This window comes from Thamnophis sirtalis, unplaced genomic scaffold (genome assembly GCF_051295495.1).
Source record: "Thamnophis sirtalis isolate CommonGarterSnake01/CBP01778 unplaced genomic scaffold, rThaSir2_p1.2 scaffold_1, whole genome shotgun sequence".
Lineage (NCBI taxonomy): Eukaryota > Metazoa > Chordata > Lepidosauria > Squamata > Natricidae > Thamnophis > Thamnophis sirtalis.
Genome location: NW_028261381.1, coordinates 39416 through 60648, shown reverse-complemented (window position 1 = coordinate 60648; position 21233 = coordinate 39416). Strand labels below are relative to the sequence as shown.

General features: G+C 37.9%; 1 protein-coding gene and 1 long non-coding RNA gene across 2 annotated transcripts in view; one reads left to right on the top strand and one right to left on the bottom strand.

Annotated features, from left to right (window-relative positions):
- The first annotated feature begins 270 nt into the window (after positions 1-270).
- The window catches only part of RBM44 (RNA binding motif protein 44), a 36167-nt gene continuing 15204 nt past the window's right edge, over positions 271-21233 (top strand). The window contains exons 1-6 of the mRNA XM_087706118.1: positions 271-1814; positions 2459-2514; positions 3976-4146; positions 6073-6148; positions 6510-6591; positions 13155-13265. Coding sequence (XP_087562244.1) covers positions 408-1814; positions 2459-2514; positions 3976-4146; positions 6073-6148; positions 6510-6591; positions 13155-13265 — 1903 coding nt within the window. The 5' untranslated portion in view covers positions 271-407. The remainder of the gene's footprint in view (positions 1815-2458; positions 2515-3975; positions 4147-6072; positions 6149-6509; positions 6592-13154; positions 13266-21233) is intronic.
- The window catches only part of LOC148049307 (uncharacterized), a 42277-nt gene continuing 21928 nt past the window's right edge, over positions 885-21233 (bottom strand). Inside the window, exon 3 of the long non-coding RNA XR_015695555.1 lies at positions 885-1024. This is a non-coding gene — a long non-coding RNA (uncharacterized LOC148049307). The remainder of the gene's footprint in view (positions 1025-21233) is intronic.

The following is a 21233-nucleotide window of genomic DNA, read 5'->3' as shown; positions in this document are numbered from 1 at the left end:
CTGTAGATACATTCTGGAAAAAAATATTTCAAACTTTTATGAAATTATAAAATAATTCTAAAACAGAACTCATTAAACATCATGCTTAAGGCTCCAGGAACTATATATTAAAATCCTAAATGTAAAGTAATTATGCTTAGAAGCTTAGAAAGAAAAACCTCCAATTAATTAATCTTGCTATATACCTGGTCTCCTGGCTATTCTGATTGTTTTGGTATGAGTTTAATTAACAAAATCCAGTAATTAACAAAATCTAATTTAATAATAATAATTTATGTATCTTGCCTTCAAACAGGTGAAAAAGCAATAGTTAAATCCCGTCCTCTCTGAAGTAGTTTTAAGAAAATACATTTAATAAAGTTGCCATTTGGATAATTGTTTCAAATAACTACCCTGAGACCTGGATCATGGAATGTAGAAAATGCAGCATCGAAAAAGGTGCAGATATATCATCCATCCTGAATGAATCACAAGAGGCAACATGTTTCCAAAAACACAAGGTTGATAATACCTGTAGTGATCTTCAAATGGGAGTTGAGTATTCCATTTCAAGCCAGTCTTGTTACGTAGATGCCTCATGTTTGAACTTATCAAAAGAAAACCTAATTTCATCAGTCAAAGAAGAATTTACGTATGTCCATAAACAGCAACACAATACTTCAAGTGCAGTAGAAACTACAAATGAAATAAATATTAATGCAGATTTCTCCTATTTTAAGAATGAGAGTGCATACAAATGCAATTATTTTGATGATGGCTCTCAGTTAGAATATCACAGTGCTGAAGAAGAGGATTATATTGATTGTCTCTGTTCATATAGGCAGAAAACAGATAATTCAGAAAGTTTTCAAGAAAAGGAAATGGTAAATGAAAATAATGTTACAGATCAGCAGCCATTGGACAAACCTGAAAATACATTTTCTACATCAACTTGTGTTGTTAAGGACCATTATAATGGCAATGAAATATCAACATTCCCCCAGATGTTTCAAGACGTCAGTTGTACACAGAACCAGCATATAACCTTAGGTGAAAAAAGAAATGAGAGTCTTAGCATGTCTTATAGTGTTGTTAAAGATTCATCTCATATGAAAGTTAATAAAAAAAAGAATAATTCAAAATTATTTTTAGCTAACAAAGCTGAGATAGAAGAAAAGATTAAAGTAAAAGTTCTTAGTGATACCACACTGAAATCTATTACTGCTACTACTAAAGAAATACTTAAAACAAATGATTATCTAAATACAACCGGAAATCCAAATATATTATGCCAGGAGATAAGGTTACTACCTTTTCCCCAGATTTCTCATTATACAGAAGATTCAAATACATATGCCTACAAACCATCAGTTATAGTCAATAGTGATATAAAAACCTCCATCTACAGTTCCTGTGAACATCATGAAAATTGCATTGGGAATTTTTCTAGTACAGACTTGAAATGCATCACAAATACATACCATGAATCTCGTAAAAATCTTCAAAGTGCAATTAGCCAAGCTACTGATGCAGCTGCTGACTTTAGAGCTAGTTTTACAACAAGTCGTGCCATTAATGTTAAAAGTCCAGTGGCATCTAAGGCACAAAACACTGTGATAACAATGATGAGCAAATGTAGGCCCAGGGAATGGTTGGCACAAGATTCAGAAATAATGCCTGCAATAGCTGACTATAGAAGTGTTGGCTGCAATACAGACTGGTCGTGTATCCCTGGCAATCTGGAGATGATTGACTCACAAGTAGCAATATCTGATATGTTGGAAGATTGCATTAGTAGCGATGCTACAAAACATGGATGGAAATCGAACTCTGAGGTAATTGAAAAATGCTGGACAGCTTTATTTAATTACCAATTAATTTCCTTGCACTTCTAATAATTCTGGGTAAAATGTTGCATAAGCTGGTGTGATTATATAAACTTTTGCTCAGAACAGCTTTGGAATAATGCTGTAATGCAAATTTCTCCCTTTCTCCTCCTCCAGTGTGACGGAGAAGCATTAGAGGTCTGATTGATTTTTAAGAGGAAGACCTTGGTCATATTCATTTTATAGATGCTAATTATATTTGTTTTAAATATCTGTAAAGTACCACAGGTAATATAAATTATTACCTATTGTATAAGTAGTAAATATACATTAAAATACATTTCAACAGTTTTTCCTTTCTCCTCTTCACGTGGTATGCCTCCCAAATTGAAGTGTGGTAAGGATCTTTTTCTCTTAATTCTGGCAAACACTATTAAATATATATCCTGGTTTCATTTCATAGATTTAAGTATCTTCTTCGGAACTTTCTGAAGAAATCCAGTGAAAACTTTCATGGCGCAATTGTCGGACTATCTTAAAGCATAACGGTCAGATGCTTAATATAGGATTGATTGAAAATTAATAAATGGAGAGATTAATGTTAGGAGTTATTTGCAGATACATAATTTTTTATACATTGATTTTTTTTCCAGGATCCTTTGGAATGGAGTAATATCTCTAGCAAAGATTTGAATGAAATTCCATACAGGTATAATCTAAAAAGGATGTTTTTCTTTAAAACAACAGATAGTCCTGTGATCATGAATGAGAATTCATTGTTTGGTCACAGCAATTGTTATGCAAGAAATCACATGTCTGGTCTGCTAAAGAACTGTCATCCTGGCTTTTCCAGTTGTGGTTGTTAAGTGAACTTGTAAATTGTCATGCAGATGGAATAAAAGCTGCTTGCCAGAAAGGCTCCTCGTGTGGGGCCGAATCCCCTTGAAAGGCAGCCCTTTTTCTCTCAGAGTTACTAATAAGGCCATCCTCAAGCCCAAGTAGGATTTTGGCACCAACTGTTCACAGCATGGGGCTTTTGCAGCCAATCTCCAGAGAAAAGATTCCCTCTTGTTTCTGGGGGTTGGTTGCAAGTCCTGCTTGGTTTCTTGGGAGTCAGGGAGGTGTTTTGGCAGCAGGTTGCATGCTTCAACGGATCCCCTACTCCATTCATAGAAGACCCGTGAACCTAACCTCTTCAAAATTAAAAAAGATTATAGTTAGATCTGAATTAGTGAATAGTTATAGTTGAAACCAAATTGAGTACACAAAAGTAATTTCTTAAAGCTATTCTTAATGCATTAAAATATTACTACACTCATTAAGGGAATTTTTTTTGTCCCTTCAAATTAGTGTTGACTCTTGGTGATTACTTGGACTAAAACTGCAGTTTTCTTGGTAAGGTTTTTTTGGAAGTACCGTATTTTTCGGAGTATAACACGGGCCTTTTTCCCTCAAAAAAGAGGCTGAAAGTCTGAGTGCGTCTTATACACTGAATACAGCTTTTTTGCCCCCCCCAAACCCCGCCCCTTCACCAAAATGGCCATGCATAGCCTCTAGGAAGCTTTTAGAGAGCTCCTGGGGGCTAGGGAGGGCAGAAATGAGTAAAAAACAGCCCATTGTTTGCTCAATTTTACCCCGCCAGCCCCCAGGAGCACTCTATAAGCTTCCTAAAGGCTGTCCATGCCCTTTTTTAAAATGAAAAATGGGCCCATTTTTGCAAAAAGCAGGCTGATTTTTGCTCCCCCCCTCCCCGCCCCAGAGCACTTTGCAAGCTCCTTAAAGGCTATTCATGCCTTTTTTGGGGGGGAAACGGGCCCGTTTTTGTGAAAAACTGGCCGTTTTGGGGAGGTTTGCAGAGTGCAAAAACTTTTTTTTATTTGCCTCTTCAAAACCTTGGTGCATCTTATACTCCGGTAGTTTGACCCTACCTGCTTCTAGAGCTGAGGGAGAATGACTGGCTCAGGGTCACCCAGCTGGCTTTGTATCTAAGACTAGAACTCACTATCTTTCAAGTTCTAGCCTGGTGCCTGAAACCACTAGACCAAACTGGTTCCCATCATTGAAGGGATAGTTTACAGAAATGAAGGGGGGTGATTTTTTTTCTTAAAGTTTAAAAATAATTTAGTCCATATTCCTTGGTATTAATATTAACTAATATTTCTGTTGAAAGGATGATGCAACTATCAAAAGAAATAAATTGTTTGCCAAACTGTAGTAAAGAAATGCTACAGAGAGCCTTCAAAGCTGAAATGCAGCTTTTAAAACTTCGTTATCAGATGTTTTATCAGCAATGCTGGCAGACTTGTAAGCTTTTTATGAAAGAAAAGGAAAATATAAGCAGGTTTGTAAGAAATGATGTTTAAAATAAATAGGTTATCTATAGAAAACCCAAGATTCGGGTTTAAAAACAATATTGTATTATTCCAGTAAACAGGTGCAGTATAGGATTACGCCGTTAGTTTTGTAATTTTCTCAGGTTGTGGGTAGGCCTGATATTTAAAAGTGTCCCCCTGCCACAAAATAAGCCTCTTCCTGACTTTCACTTCTTTGTTTTTTTCCACACATCCGCTATATACGTAGCTTTTTCCCATTTTTGTTTTCTTCTCCATGTCTCTGCAAGTTTTATATCTTCAGCTTGCCACCTCCTATTGTTGGTGTTATTCTTTTAAATATATGTCTGGGTTCTAGAAGTAATGTGAGAAAATGAAAATGGTCAGAAACCAGAGTATTCTATGAGGTTATTTCAGTCATCCCTCATTTTTCCCCCTAGGATTCTATTCAGATATGCTTTCTAGGAAGCTAAGGCGGTTATCTAGAGAAAGGATTGTATGATTCTTGAAGAGTACTCTCAGGATCCCTTTCACTTTTCTGTTCCAAGATTAAATATACCTATTTCTCAGCATCTCCTGATAGAACATACATTCCAGTTCTTTGAGTATTCAGTATGCAAAATGCAGCCAATATAGTCCTTGGCTGCATCAACAGAGAGATAGTGTCAAGATCACAAGAAGTGATAGTCCTGTTGTATACTGCACCAGTGTCACCACAATACAAAAAGATGCCATGACTCTAGAAAGAGAGCAAAGAAGAGCAATAAACATGACAAGGGTCTGGAGGGTGAACCCTACGATGTATGGGTAAGGCAATTAGGTATGTCTAGTGTAACAAAGACAAGGATTACGGGTGACATACAAATGCCTTCTGGTTGAGCGAGCAATCAGAGAGACGAGAGGGAAGATTTATTCTGAGAATAGGACAAGAAGAAATAGAGGTCCAGCCTGGAACTAAGAAATTTCCTGACAATAATAATTTACCAATGAAACAGTTTGCCTCCAGGAATTGGAAGTTTTCAAGAAAAGACCAGACATCCATTTTTCAGACTGGTGTAAGGTTTCCTGGCTTGTACAGGAGGTTGGACTAGAAGACCCCCAAGGTTCCTTCCAGCCATACAAGTCTCTGTTTCTATTTTTCTGCCTAAAGAAGACTTTTAAGCACTTCTTAAAAGTCTCAGCTCAAAACAAGGTTCATTTCTTTAGCTAGTCTGACCAAAGCATATAAAGTAGATGAACTTTCTGTTATTTGAAAATTATTTTAATTCATTTATCTATTTGAATCTTGTCTTTATTATTTTTACAAATAAGCTGAATATATGCAACACATCTTTCTCCTATTTTCTCCAACTCTGTGAGATGGATTGGACTCAGAGAGAGTGACTAGCCCAAAGTCACCTAGCTGATTTTCATGGCTAAGGCAGCACTTGAACTCATGGTCTCTGAATTTCTTGCCCAGTATCTTAATCACTAGACCAAACTTCACTTCATATTGCCTCACATTCATGTTTTAATCAGTTACTATTCCAAGATCTTTTTCAAAAATAGTATAGTCAAGCTAGGTATTCCAAATAGTCTTGGAAATTAAAATAAAAAATAAATGAATGCTATTCATCTGGAAATTAGAATTCAATCAGGAAATATGGAGTAATGTGCCTAAATACTATTTCTGTAAAAAGCTACTATCTTCCTTAATATTTCAGGTATATATTATTTTGTTAGAACAACTAAATGTATTTACATACTTAAATACATTTCACACAAAATTTTAAAATATATTTGATATACTTGAAAGAATGGATGCAATTTATGCCTGAAAGGAAAGGTTTCTAATAAAAATGTAATTTAAGGCAAAATTAATAAGAAAACTGGTTGGAAAATATTTTGTCTACCTATGAAAATACTGCATTTATTTAATATTTTGTCTTAATTTTTAGTTCATCACTTGGAACCAGAAAATCGGTGTCAGAAATGTTATTTTCACACAATAATGAAGTACCTTTACTGCACTTAGTGAGTTGGAGCTTGGGTTTTTTGCATATTTATTTCATTACTTTGAGTTTGTGGTCTTTTGAAGTGAAGTATTTTGAAAGCAAAATTTTTAGCATCCATACCTCAAAGCATATATGTATTATATAATATATATTGTTATATTTTGAACATGAATATAATAAATTTTACTAATATATACTAATTCATTTTTGTTTCAAATTGTTCCGTTTCTAAAATAATATTCAAGGGATAAAATTTAATTAGTAAAAGCAATTCAAGTTTCTACTGTGATAATTCTGAGGAAAATTCTCAGAAAAGTATTATGTAAGCCAAAGAACCACAGTAAAACTGAAAGCAAAATTCAGCATAGACTTTTTAATAGATTACATCTCAAAAGAATGAAAACAGTGATTCTCATCAGTACCTTTCCAAGATGGAGAAAGAAAACAGTCTTGAAGAGAAAAGTAAGTTCAACCTCTTTCTTTAAATTGTACTTGGAGCTAAACTAATATTCAGTGTATGTCCTACAATGTAGACGCAATATGTGCTCAAACATCAAGAGCCAACTAAAACATAGGTTTCTGCCTTCTGGAGCAATTGTAATTTTAGAATATTCTTTACATGTATCCCCGTGTAAAGTGTTTTATAGTATTACAGTAATCTTTCTAAGTGGTAGTAGAGTACATGTTGCTGTCACCAGGTCTTCTGTGCAAGTTAGGAAATGGCCCCGTTGCACCCCTCTGACCCCTGCCTACTCCTACTGCTAAAGCAGGAGTCGTGAGTCCTCATCTTCAAATCATAAACCTGATCTTGAATAGGTAGTGTCTCTATCCAGAAATGTAGTGGTGCTGAGGGAGACTCTCATTGTACCAACCTGTGTTGCTTGGGTGCAGTTTGAGCCTATATATACCTTACCACCCTCCAAGGAGCATTCCCTGCACACCAACCAAGGATAGCAATATAAAGCTGTGTGTCATCAACATAGCTCAATATGTTCGGATAGTTGCCCAGAATCGTTTCAATAGTGAAATGGGAGGCATGATTTTAATAAATAAATAAGCAAAGCAAATAGCAATAGCACTTAGATTTATATACTGCTTCATAGTGCTTTTACAGTCCTTGCAGCAGTTTACAGAGTCAGCATATTGCCCCCCCCAACAATCTGGGTCCTCATTTTACCCACCTGAGAAGGATAGAAAGCCAAGTCAAGGTTGAGCTGGTGAGATTTGAACTGCCGAACTGCAGCTAGCGGTCAGCTGAAGTAGTCTGCAAAACTGCACCCTAACCACTTCACTACCTCTGCTCTTAAAATAAATATTTCTGAAAATAAATATATTCTCACAGATTCACGTATTCAGTCAGTGCAGTGGCCATGAAAGGCAGATATCCAGTGAGAAAGGTAAACTACTTAACACTTTCTTTGCCTCTATGTTCGTTCAAAGAGAAAAAATAGTCTGACCTACCAAAAGCAGCACAGTGGGAAGCAGAATAGGAGTGTAGGTCAAAATAGACAAATGGTTGGAAAAAAAACAACCTATCCACTCTACGCGAGTTCAAATCACCAAGGCCAGATGGTTTACATTCCAGGGTTCTGAAGGCCCTGGCAGATGTGATCTCAGAAGCACTGAGCAAAATCTTTAAAAACTCCTGGAGCAGAGGGGACCTGCTAGATGACTGAAAAAGAGTTGATGTGGCTCCTGTGTACAAAAAAGGAGATCAGGGAGTCTACCAATTAGCTTGACATTAATACTTGCAGAAATCCTGGAAAAGATAACATCTAGAAATGAACAAAGAGATTAACAGAAAGCAGCATGGATTTGTTAAAAACAGACCATGCCAGATAAACCTTATTATACTATATCCATAGCACTTCTCTGATAGACTAATTTAGTCACTTTATCAAAGGAGGCAATAACAGAATAATGGTAGGGGCTTTGGAGATCTTCTAGTTCAACCCTCTGCTCAAGCAGGAGACCCTATATTATTTCAGACGAATGGCTGCTCAATCTCTTTTTAAAAACCTCCAGTTTTAATATTGCCTCCCCAGCTTTGCATCATCTGCAAATATCATGAACATTCTTTCAAACCCTTCATCTAGGTTGTTTATGAAAACGTTCAAGAGAACTGGACCCAAGGAGAACCTTAAGGTACTCACCTGCACCCTTCCCTCCATATACTTTGGTTGTAGTTCCATTGAAGGCCATACTCTTAAGTGTGGTTGTTCAGCTAATGGCAGACCTATATGGTAATGATACTGTCTCTCACATTGTTTCATCTTACTAAGAAGTACATTGTGGTCTACTTTATCAAATGCCTTACTAAAATCTATGTTGTTAGTTGCGAAGCCGTGTCCAGCTCATCATGACCCCATGAACAATGCTTCTCTAGACCTTTCTGCCTTCCTTTGGAGTCCATTTAAGCTCACGCCTTCAGTGACTCCATCCAGCCACCTCATTCTCTGTCATCCCCTTCTTCTTTTGCCCTCAATCTTTCCCAGCATTAGGCTCTTCTCCAGTGAGTCCTTCCTTCTCATTAGGTAGCCAAAGTATTTGAGTCTCATCTTCAGGATCTGGCCTTCTAAAGAGCAGTCAGGGTTGATCTTCTCTAGGACTGACTGGTTTGATTGCCTTGCAGTCCAAGGAACTCTCAGGAGTCTTCTCCAGGATCATAGTTCAAAGGTGTCGATTCTTTGGCACTCAGAGAAGGCGGATCTGACGTCGCGATGATACAATGGGCAACTTGGAGCTGCAAGTCCGCCATCAATATCTCTGCCTCTGGAGAGTCCTTTTGGACCTAAACCGTCCTGTAGAGATGGTGATAGAGAAGGACACATCCTGCTGATCTCAGGGACATCACCAAGTCCCTGATTGATCCAATAGAAGCTCTTTTTTCCGGCAACAGAGACGCAGCCATTGAAGCTACTGAAGTTGGGACAGCTCCAGAATGGAAGGAAAGCAGGCGAGAAAGTGTGTCAGGTTGGTGAGAAAATGTTTATTTTTATTGATCACCCCAAAAAAACCAAGTTAAATTAAAATTGAAGAGAGAAGAGAGTAAGTGGCGAGATTAAGCCAGAATTAAACTTAGTGTGTTATCTTTTTGTCTTTTTACTAATGGAATCTTTATAAATGTTTCCAACATTTAAAATTGGATTGGTTAATTTTTCTTGTTCTACTTTTCATTCTTTTTGTTTATACTTATGGATTAAGAATTTCTTTTTTTTTACAACACTTGATTGGATTTTTTTTAAAGAACTTTTCTCCTTAAGTTTGGAATACAAAGAGGGATGTAAAAGCAGAGGAAAAAGAAGTAACACTGCCACTGGAGTGGCAGGTTGGAGGCTTGGAAACATTATTTTTCTCTTTGAACATTTGACTTATATCTCAAGGCTTTTCAGTTTGTTTATTGAAAGCGATAGTGGGAAGAGCACAGGTTGTTTATACAGCTGCTCTTCTGGAGTACTATCAGTAGCTGGACTGAAGTGAAGAGAAAGCCTTGACTTGAAAGATTATAATGAACTTGCTTGAAATTTAACAAAAAAGCCTTGGATGTTATAGTGGCAGTGTTTATAATTGAAAGACTGGCACAACATGAACAAGAAACATTAATATTGCAAATGATTATGCTAGATATTCAAAAAATACTAGTAAAAACAGAGAATATTGAGAAGAGAATGGAGAATAGAACACAGAACAGGAAAAATGGAAAAATTGAGGATATTTATAAAACAATGATGAAAATTGAGGGCAGAGTTTTAAACATTGAAGAAAAAGATGAACAAAGAGGTAAGAAAATTGTTGATATTGACAATAAACTGAGCCTGGTTGGAAATGGCAAAAGTGGAATATGGAAAGGGGAGATCAACGAATTGGAACTCTATCTCAGATCTCAAAATATAGAAGAAGAAAAGGGAGCAAATTTGACAGAAGTAATGAGAGAAATTTTGGCAGAACCATCGGTGATAACCAAAGGCAAGCTGATGGAAGGAACAGATGGAGGGTTTCAAGTTTTTACAAGATATGCAATGAGCAACAAGTTGCTAAGAGAAGTCCATATAAGACTTACCAAGAAAGCAATCAGAACACTAATACTACAAATGGCAAGAGATATAAAATTGCACTACTACTGGAAGGACACAGGATGATGTAATGAAAGGTCATAAATTTAGAGTATTATGTATTAGGGTAGTATTAGAGTATAATGGAGTGATAATAGTTATAGTCAAAATACATGAGTAACAATGATAATAATGCATATATATATATACATACATACATACATACATATATATATATATATACACACATATATACATACATACATATATATATATATATATATATATATATATATATATACACACACATACACACATACATACACACACACACACACACACACATCAGATTGATATGAAACTTTATACAAATTGTAAATGAGGACTATGAGAGAATGTTTAAAAGCCGTATTATGAAATATAAACAATTTTTATATAGAATATGTAAAGATGTAAATATAGATTTACTTTAAATTTAGAATATTTTATATAAAAGGATGTAATAACAGTTATAGTCAAATGAATGTTTAATAATCATTATATATATTCTCTTTCTATCGGCTCACCCCAGGAGACCATCCAGACAGAAAGACATTAATTTTAATGTTGCCCTTGTTACATTGTGTTGCATTTTATGTATTGTGTGTGTCTGTGTCTGTTTGTTTTATGTTTGTTTAAAAATAAAAATAACAATTTATATATATATATATATATATATAAAATTCTTTGGCACTCAGCCTTTTTTATGGTCCAACTTTCACAGCCATACATTGCAACTGGGAAAACCGTAGACTTGACTATACACACTTTTGTTGGCAGGGTGATGTCTCTGCTTTTTAGTATATTGTCTAGATTTGCCATAGCTTTCCTCCCCAGAAGCAAGCGACTTTTAATTTATTGGCTGCAGTCCCCATCTGCGGTGATCTTGGACCCCAGGAAAATAAAATCTGTCACTACCTCCATTTCTTCCCCATCTATTTCCCAGAAGTTGAGAGGGCCAGAAGCCATAATTTCAGTTTTCTTAATGTTGAGTTTTGAGCCAATGTTGGCACTCTCCTCCTTCACCTGCATCAAGAGGCTCTTTAGTTTCTCTTCACTTTCTGCCATTAGAGTAGTATGGACTTACTTGGACTTAATCTTCGTAAATGTCAACATCCATAAGGCAGTGACCGTTGCATTGTGAAGGCCAGAGGCAGGACGTCACGGATTACAGCACGCCATTGATTCCGATTTAGGGCGGCTTGTTGGGCATCGGTTATCGAGAAATGGAGTGGTTGAAGATCGTGAGCCACTTGGGATATCCACGTTTTCTTTGGGGCATTTCGTGTGATTTTCCACCCATCCGGTCGCAGCGAGTTAATCGATCGGTAAGGTAATCGGCTATTGTCCATACGGCAAACGTGTCCAAACCGGAAGGCACCTGGGGTAGACAATATCCCTGCTGAAGCTTTGAAAGCGGGAGGAGAACCGATAGTAAAACAATTGAAATGTATATTAGAGTAGCATCATCTGCATATCTGAGTTGTTGATATTTCTCCCGGCAATTTTAATTCCCACTTTTGATCCCTCTAGCCCTGCCTTTCTCATGATGTGCTTTGCATACAAAATAAATAGGCAGGGTGCAATGGTGCAATAGTTTGAGCATTCTTTGGCATTGCCTTTCTTTGGAATTGGAATGTAAACTGACCTTTTCCAATCCTGTGGCCACTGTTGAGTTTTCCAAATTTTCTGGCAAATTGAGTGCAGCACTTTTACTGCATTGTCTTTTAAGATTTTGAATAGCTCAGCTGAAATACTGTCACTTCCACTATCTTTGTTGTTGCTCAGATTTCCTAAGGCTGATTTGGCTTCACATTCTAGGTTGTCTAGCTCTAGGTCAGTGACCGTCCCATTGTGATTATCAGGGACGTTAAGCTCGTTCTTGTATAGTTCTTCTGTGTATTTTGCCATCTCTTCTGCCTCTGTTAGGTCCCTGCCATTTGGTTCCTTTATCATGCCTATCTTTGCATAAAATATCTCTAATTTTCTTGAAGAGATCTCTGGTCCTCCCTGTTCTATTGTTTTCTTCTATTAATTTTCACTGTTCATTTAAGAAGGCATTCTTATCTCTTCTAGCTATTCTCTGGAATTCTGCATTCAACTACATCCAATCTTTCTCCCTTGCCTTTCGCTTCCTTTCTTTACTAAGCTATTGACAAAGCTTCCTCAGACAGCCATTTTCCTTTCTTGCATTTCTTTTTCTTTGGGATGGTTTGCCATTTCCTTCTCCAGTTGATCACGTTTTGTCAGAGCTCTCTTCTATGACCTATGACGTTTTGGGTGGCCCTGTACAGCAGAGCTCATAGCTTAATTGAGCTACGCAAGTCCCTTCGCCACGACAAGGCAGTAATCCATGAAGGAGACTAAAATCTGTATCCACAGCATTTCCTTGATCCTAGTCATTTTATCAAAGAACGCAATAAAGTTTGTTTTGCATTGCCTGTTCTTAACAAACCCACGCTTGCTTCTGTTAATTACCTTGATCATTAGTAGATGCTTACAAATCTGCTGCTTGATTACGTTTTACAGAATTTTCCCAGGTATCGATGTCAAGCTGCTGGTCTGTAGTTTCCTCAATCCACCCCCCCCCTTTTTTGGGGGGAAGATTGGAAGCACATCAGCTTTTTTCCAGTCCTTTGGCAGTTTCCCTGTGCTACGGGAACTCTCGGAGATTTCATTCAGTAGTTCTGAGATCACATCTGCCACTCCTTCAGTACCTTGGGGTGTAAACTATCCAATCCAGGATACCTGAACTCATTCAGATAAGCTGGGTGTTCTCTTACCAATTGCTCACCTATTCAGTTAGGTTCAACACCCAGAAAGAGGTTGCATGGGAGCAGTAAGAATGACAAAAGCTTCTTTACAATCCATGCTGGTATGCTTTGCAATCTATGCTTGTATACTCAATTGTTTATTTTAAATTATTATTGTAAGGTTCTTTAAATACGCAAGAAATCAGCGAAGAGTGGTTTGATGCTGCAGAGAACCCAACAACACTTGAGACATCAGTTTTGTGTGCCAACCCTCTAGAGAGGTCTTCAACAGGTCAGTACTGATGTTGTATTAGTTTGGAATAATGCAAATAGTGCTGTAACTTTGGATTGCTTTTTTTTCCTGGAAGTAGAGGAAAGCTCTTTTTTGTTGTCCTTTGGGCAGCACTGTGCCTTTATTTGTCCCTGTGGAAAGTATTTCTAGATATTTTATTAGAGAGTTAATGCCTGTCTCTTCCCTCAAGGGGAAAAGTCTGTATTAATTTATACATTGAGAAATATTGTATTCTCCTACTAAACTATAAAGGAAAATAAAAGTACCATATTTTTCGGAGTATAAGACACACCTTTCCCCCCCCCCATAAGAGAGTGAAAATCTGGATCTTATACTCCGAATGTAGCTCCACCCACCCGCTCCGTGTGTCACATTTTCAGGTGGTTCTAGGCCGGGGCAGGGGATCCTCACTTCCACATGGAGTCAGATTCCCAAAGAATTCCCCAGGAATTGCGCTCAAAGTCTTTTCAACGGAAGCATTTTGGGGCGGCAGCACCACAATCCGCTACCCGATCCCAAAAAGGGCCTGTGCGGAGGCCAAAAAAGTTTCAGGTGGCAGGCGGTTCCAGCACGTGCTGCCACCTCAAAATACTTTCCTTCCCAGTTCCCCAGTGCACACTGCAGAGTCTCCTCCTCGCCCTCCTCCTCTGCGGACTCACCTTCTCTGTTCTCCTGTCAGCCAGGGGAGGCAGGAAGAAAAGAAAGAGGGCAGCAGGGTTGGGTGAGGGCGCAAGAGCCAGGCACGGATACAGGGCAGGCAGATCAGAGACAACCAGCCGATTGCTGGCTTGGCTCCTGTCCCAGGAGAAAGATCTAGCCAGGAGAAATGCATACCCTGTTTTTGCAATTGGGGAGGAAAAAGAGCGTTTCAGGCGGCGGGTGGTTCCAGGCTGCTCCGTGATCCCTGAAGCTTGGAACCGCCTGTCACCTAAAATGCTCTTTTACCTCCCTGATTGCAAAAATGGCTTTTCTCAGGATACTAGATTGGGAAGTTAAAAACCTGGAATGGGATATAATCAAGCTCCTGAGATCACTTCGCTGCCACCCAAAAATGCTGTTATCGCGATCTCTGCTGCCTGGAACTGCCCGAGAAAGGGCAGGTGAAGTTGGCTCTGCAGAGATCACTATAACAGCATTTTTGGGTGGCAGTGCAGTGATCTGAACCCAACGCCTTTGAATCAAGCTTGATTGCATCTCATTCCAGGTTTTTAACTTCCGATCTAGTGTCCTGAGAAATCTAGCATCTCTGAGGCACCTCTCATTTGCAGGAGGAGGAGGAGGAGGAGGAGGGGGGCGGCATATATAAAAACCTCCGAGTAACTGGGAAAGAAAGCCGTGCTTGGAACTTGCCAAAAACCGCTTTGTATGGACTTCTCTTAGCAACTCCTTGGTTGTAAGATCTCTCATACAATTTTGATGCCCTCTTTCTGTTTCTTTATTCCGCTCATCTTTGATTGTCAGCAGTGTTATCAATATTTTTGCTGATAAGGTTTCATAGTCCATAAATTCTTTAATTGTTTCTTTTTCTTCTATTTCTTGCCCTTTGAGATAGATTTCCTCTCCATTTATTTCCTCTTTCAATATTCCATTCTTTGCATTTTCAAAAACAAACCAATTGCCATAAATTTCAGCAAGTTTAATCTCTTTATATTCATTTTCCACTTCAGTTTTTGGGGTTTCAGTCCCCTCATTTTGCATTTGATAAACATCTTCAATTTTTTCATCATATTTTGCTGTTAGCTGCTCCAAGTATTCCAGTTTTTGTTCTATTGTCTCATATGTATTTGATAATTTTAATAATTCTGAAAATATTGTCTGTAATTTTACAATCTCTATATTTTCTTGACATTGTGCCATCTTAACAAGCAGCAGCTGCTCTTGCTTGGAAAATTATTAATGTTAAAACATGGATTCTCAAAAGCCATTTTTTCCCCTCTTCTCTGGTTGAAAACACACTTTAAAGGGACATCTGGCTTACCACTATCGCTCTGTAACGAGCCATCAAAACAAACCGTGAGGAAAGGAGAAAGTTCCTCTTGAATACACAAAGCTCCAATCAAAAAAACCTCCCCTCATTCAAGCAGCGTACCACTGTTAAAATGTTTCTTTTTATGTCTATTTTGTATTTCAAATTAGAAAAAGGGGTCCAATCTTTAAATGAATTTTAAAAAAATACCCGCAGCAATGAGAGAGGAAAACTTTGGTCTTTAAATCACAAAAAGTCACAGAGAAAAAAGTAGGGAAAAGAGTTCATCCATTTTAAAAGGCTTGTAAAGATTCCATCCATAAAGATAGTATTTAAAAAAGTGAGATAACCACTGTCCAAAGCCATTAGAAGTTTAATTTCGCTGCTTGATTCTTCTATTCTTCAATTTAAATCAATTTTTAAGTTTTTATAGGCAGTCTCTCTTTTAAAAGAATAAAGATTCCTCAGCAGCTGGAAACAATTTCACTTTCCATTCCTTCTGTTTTGGGACCGCCCCGACCTCATCAGCCTTGGCTGGAATTTTTGTCACCGGCTCAAAGAACTTCTCTTGCTTCTTTCGGGGATTTTGTGATATCCCCAAGATCAGCAAGACGTATTCTTCCTTTTCACTGTCTCCTCGGGACAGTTTAGATCAGTTTGGCAAAGTTTGGCCAGTTGGCAAAACTGTCGACTGCGATCTCAGAGCATTGAGATCGCACGTCGTGTCATCGCGACTTCGGCCCTGCCCCCATCTGGTTTCAGTTTTACGCCGCTGGTGGCGCTTGGAATCGCTGAAGCCCCCTTGGAGAGACACCTACTACAGGGGCCCAAACCCTTCCCGTACAAGGGCATTTACAGTAACAGTGCGTCACCAGCACTGGGCCAGCTTCTTCGAGCAGCCAAGTCCCTCTTTTGTCCCCATGAAAATCATCCCCCATCCCACCCCACACACCAGTTAAATCCACGTAGGGTGATAGGGTTTGTTTTAAATGGATAAAAAAATCTGTGCTGCTCATTATCAAAATCCGAGTGGAAGTGAGGATCCCTGCCATCTGGAACTGCCAGAAAATGCGAGGCACACAGGCGGCGATGGTCTGTGGCAATCCCTGCAGCCTGGAACAGCTGGTTGGGGGTATTCCATCCTTCAATCAGCTGCTCCTCCTGCTGAACCTGGCCAGGTTATTTGCTGTTTGCTGTAAGGACGCTAGCCAGATTACTGAGGCAGAAACCTTTTTTCCCTGTTTTCTTCCCCCAAAATTAGGGTGCGCCTTATACTCCGATGCATCTTATAGTCCAAAAAATACGGTAAATACAAAATAATCTATCCATTCATTTTTGTTTCTTTTTTATTTGTTAGCTGATTGCACCATTCTCAATTTATATTTCTTTAGGTGTCAAAACTGCCATCATACGCTAAGCTTTGCATTTGCTAACCACCAGTCAGCCATGGACATGGGAAGAGAGAGCTGGTTGAGCGGGGGCGGGGGGGGGGAGTAACTACTCATTGTGCCTTCCAGAAACACTGTCTCAAGGTCAAAGATATGGGAATGGAATGCAGTGGCTAACCATCCAGCCCACTGTTGAAAAACAGTTACTCAAATAATCCATTCAAATATAATTGGACAATAAGGGACTATTAAGGGGCAGGACAGAGAAAGTTAATTGGGAAAATTTGGCGCACAAATCTTTAATTCTGGCTTTGCTATGCTGTAATCCACTTGGCTTTCAGTAAAAGTATACTTTTCAATAAAAATGGCATCGAGGATCTTTCTTTGCTAAGGGACCAGGTCAGGGCAAGCCTGACATACAATTTCATTATATAAACCATTTGTTTCCATATAAATGTGCCAAAACAATGTTCAAAACAAGAATAAGAAAATGTATAACAGTTAACATTGTTTACTTCAATCGTGGTGTTAACATTCCAAAAAGTGCAGTTCTGTTGTGCTAATATTACTTTAAAAATCCATTTCAAAACTGATGGTACGGGTTACCAATACAAACTGACAATTAGTATTATTAATTTATAAAATAGTTTCATGTCGTGATCTATCTTTTTCAATTAGCTTTTTTCATTTGTTCTTTTTTTGGCAAGAAAAATTTATTTTTATTAAACCAACAACACAAAAAAAATCATCATCTTACATTACATCTTGTAGAAAGTGTGTCAATTGGTTACAATTAGCTTTCGTGCATCTCTTCCACAGTCATTACTTATATTCATATCGGATGTCAAAGATTCTTAAAGAATCTTACTATCAACATAGCATAGTTCTCATTTGACTGAAGTTGTTTTAGTGCCCTTTTGCCTAAAATAATCCATAGTTTAAAAACACAACCACCTGATGGCATTTCATTAATTATTACAAAAATCATCCAATAACCTTAAGCCTTTATAACATATTCTAAATAAAGATTAGTTGACAAAATTTCTAAGCCTTTTTTCCCAAGTCACTGTTTGCAATTTATATCCAAATTCCTTATGTTAAACCAGTACATATTTATATCATTAACTATATCTCTAACTAATCCTAATCCTTCTCATTAATATTCGTTAACAAAATCATTTACTACTTATATCCAACTTCCTCACCTCCAGTCAACATAAATATGTACCTTGCCACCATTATCAACTATTAATTTAACAAAGCAGTCTAAAAATTACTAAATTCCTACTTACTAATCACCAATCTTAACTACTTTTTTATTATCAACTTTCATATATCAACCTGTATCCTTCCAGAAGGCATATAGTCTTATTTCTTTTGCCATTTGTGGAATTAATCTTCTGTTTTTTCCTTAATAAAGTTTTTATGGACATCTCTCCGCACATTGTTACTTGTTGCATCTCTCAGATAATATTGGCACCCTCCATTTGCTACTTTAATTAATTTATCTTTGGTTGTCGATCGTGCTTCTGGTAAGGTTTCTCTCCTTAAAACCATCATTTTTTCCCTTTTTGCTTATTCTGTGCCTTGAAATTTGGGGTAGAGCTCCAGTCCATCAAATTCCCTTTTCCATACTCCCATTTTTTTATTTTTTTTTGCTTTCAACCATTTTCACTTCACAAATCAAATCATTAATTTTCTTATGTTTATATTCATTTTTCTCTTCAATTTTTGGGCTCCATCTCCATCATTTTTTTCTAGTATAAACTCCATCTTCTTCTCAATTCTCCCAGTTACCTCCAATAAAGTTTGAATTCCATCCCAAATATTTTGCAAAATTAAAGTTTCCTCTTCTGAAAATTAATCCAAATTTCCAAATTGTAAATTACTGCCACTCAAAGGGCACCTTTGTAAACACTTCATGCCCTTGGCTCTTATCACTTTTATGATGAATGTATGTTGCTTACTATTTTATTATATGTCTCTATGTCAATGTCTGTATTCCCCCCCCCCCCTGATTTTATGTGAGCCGCCCTGAGTCCCCTCAGGGAAAAGGGCGGCCTACAAATATTAATAAAATCTCTAAAATCTCTAATTACGGAACTTTGAAGTGCAAAGACAGTGAAATCAAAGGAGAAACAGGAATGAATGTATAGTTTCAGAAACTAGCCTCTAGCCTCCGAGCGGCAATATTGCTTCCTTTCACTCTGATGTTGTCTCAGGCTTAAGGGTAACAAAGTTCTTAAATGGAGTTTAATAGCAAAAAATAGAAACTTTTGTTAGAGTAGAAAAGGAGATTTTAATCCTTAAGTTAAAAAGTAAAGCAAGAAAAAGGTCAAAGAAGAAAAACTGTTCACTTTAAGAAGAGGAGAGAAAAAAAAGTTGCGAGCACTTCAATCCACAAAGTGTAATTACAAAAAGAAAAAAAAAGCATACTATCTAAAACAATCCAATGCAGGTCAATTTCGCTGCTTAAGGATTTAATTTAGCATAAAAAAGGTTTTTTTGGGCAGTCTTTTTCAAAACAGAAAGGATTCCTCACCAGATGGACACACTTTCTCTTTCTGTTTACTTCCGTTCCGGAGCCGTGCCAACTTCATCAGCCTAGGCTGCCTTTTGTCGCCAGCTTGAAAAGCTTCTCTTGGATCAATCAGGGACTTTGCGGGGTCCCTGAGATCAGCAAGACGCAGTCTTCCTGTTCACCGTCTCTTCGGGACGGTTTAGGTCTGATTGGACCACCCAGGGGCAAAAGTATCGGCAGCGGTCTTGGAGCATCGAGACTGCACGTCCATACCGTCGCGATGTTGGCTCCTCCCTCTTTTCTGATTTGTTTTTATGTTTGGATATAGCAATAGCACTTACTTATATACTGCTTTACAGTGCTTTACAGCCCTCTTTAAGAGGTTTACAGAGTCAGTCTGTTTATATTGCCCTCCAAAATTTGGGTCCTCATTTTACCCACCTCAGAAGGATGGAAGGTTGAGTCAACCTTGAACCTGGTGAGATTTGAACTGCCAAATTGCAGGCAGTCAGCAGTCAGTAGAAGTAGCTTGCAGTCTAACCACTGCACCAACATGGCTCATATATCATTATGTTATAGGTATTTTCAATTTCAGGATATTTGAAGAGTGAAATTGAGAAAATTCAGTTATCCAATGTGTATAGGAAATGCACTACAGTAGTAATGGTGGACTTTAACTACCCCAACATCAGCTGGGAGATAAATTCTGCATCAAGTGGGAGATTAAACACATTCCTGACCAACCTAGCTGACAACTTCATCATCCCAAAGGTAGAGTGGTAACTAGAGGAACAGCTAGATTTTGTTAGATTTTTTTTTTGTTAGATTTTATTTAGCATTTATAGGCCGCCCTTTTCCCTGAGGGGACTCAGGGTGGCTTACAATAGTAAGAGAGGGGGAGTGAAAGACAAAATACAGAAAAAAATGTGAACTAAAAAGTACTAAAACACAACATTCACTCAGCATTCGGGAGGGGCAAGAGAATTTATCCCCAGGCCTGACGGGCTAGCCAGATCTTGAGGGCTGTACGGAAGGCCTGGACTGTGGTCAGGGTACGAATCTCCACGGGGAGATTGTTCCATAGCGTCGGAGCAGCAACTGAGAAGGCTCTCCTCCGGGTGGTCGCCAGTCGGCACTGACTGGCGGATGGAATACAGAATAGCTGTACTGTACCTTATTCTTACCAACAGCGAAGAAGTGATAGAGGGGATTGAAGCTGTAGGAACTTTAGGGGAGAGTGACCACGTCATATTAAAATTCAATATAAAACCGACACAATCAAACCAGTGTCATAGACTTTAAAAGAGCTAATTTTAACAAACTCAGAGAGAGCCTAAGAAAGATGCCATGGATGAAAATCCTAGAGGGGAAAACATCTCAAGAAGCTTGGGAAAATCTGAAAAATACAATTATAAAAACCTAATCCAGTTCAATGCCACTAAAAAAGAGAAAAAGCACCATAAAACAATTTTAAAAGTTTCAACTTTTTTTAAATAAAAAAAGAGAAAGCCGAACTTAACTCTTACTTTATGCAGAAAGTAAACTCTATTCAACTTACCAAAAACACAACTGTAAACAACAGGTTAGGAATGCAAATTGAAATATGTAAAAATAAGGCAAGGGTTAGGGTTAGTGGTTTCAGGTCACTGGGTCTTGATGGACTATGTCCCAGGGTTTTGAAGGAACTGGCAGATATGATTTCAGAACCATTGAAACATCTTTCAAAGTTCTTGCATCACTATGGACAGGAAAAGAGCTGACATCGTTCTAACTTTTGAAGTTCCCGTCTTCAAAAAAGGAAGAAAAAAAATTACAAACCAATCAGCCTGACATCAATATCTGGGAAGATTTTGAAAAAGATAAGCAATAAATAAAGTACCTAGAACAGTGGTTCTCAACCTGTGGGACCTTGAGGGACCCCTTTGGGGGGGGGTCAAACGACCCTTTCACAGGGGTTGCCTAAGACCATCAGAAAACACATATTTTTGAAAAAATACGGAAAACAAAACAATTTTATGGTTGTGGGTCACCACAACATGAGGAACTGTATTAAAGGGTCGTGGCATTAGGAAAGTTGAGAACCACTGATCTAG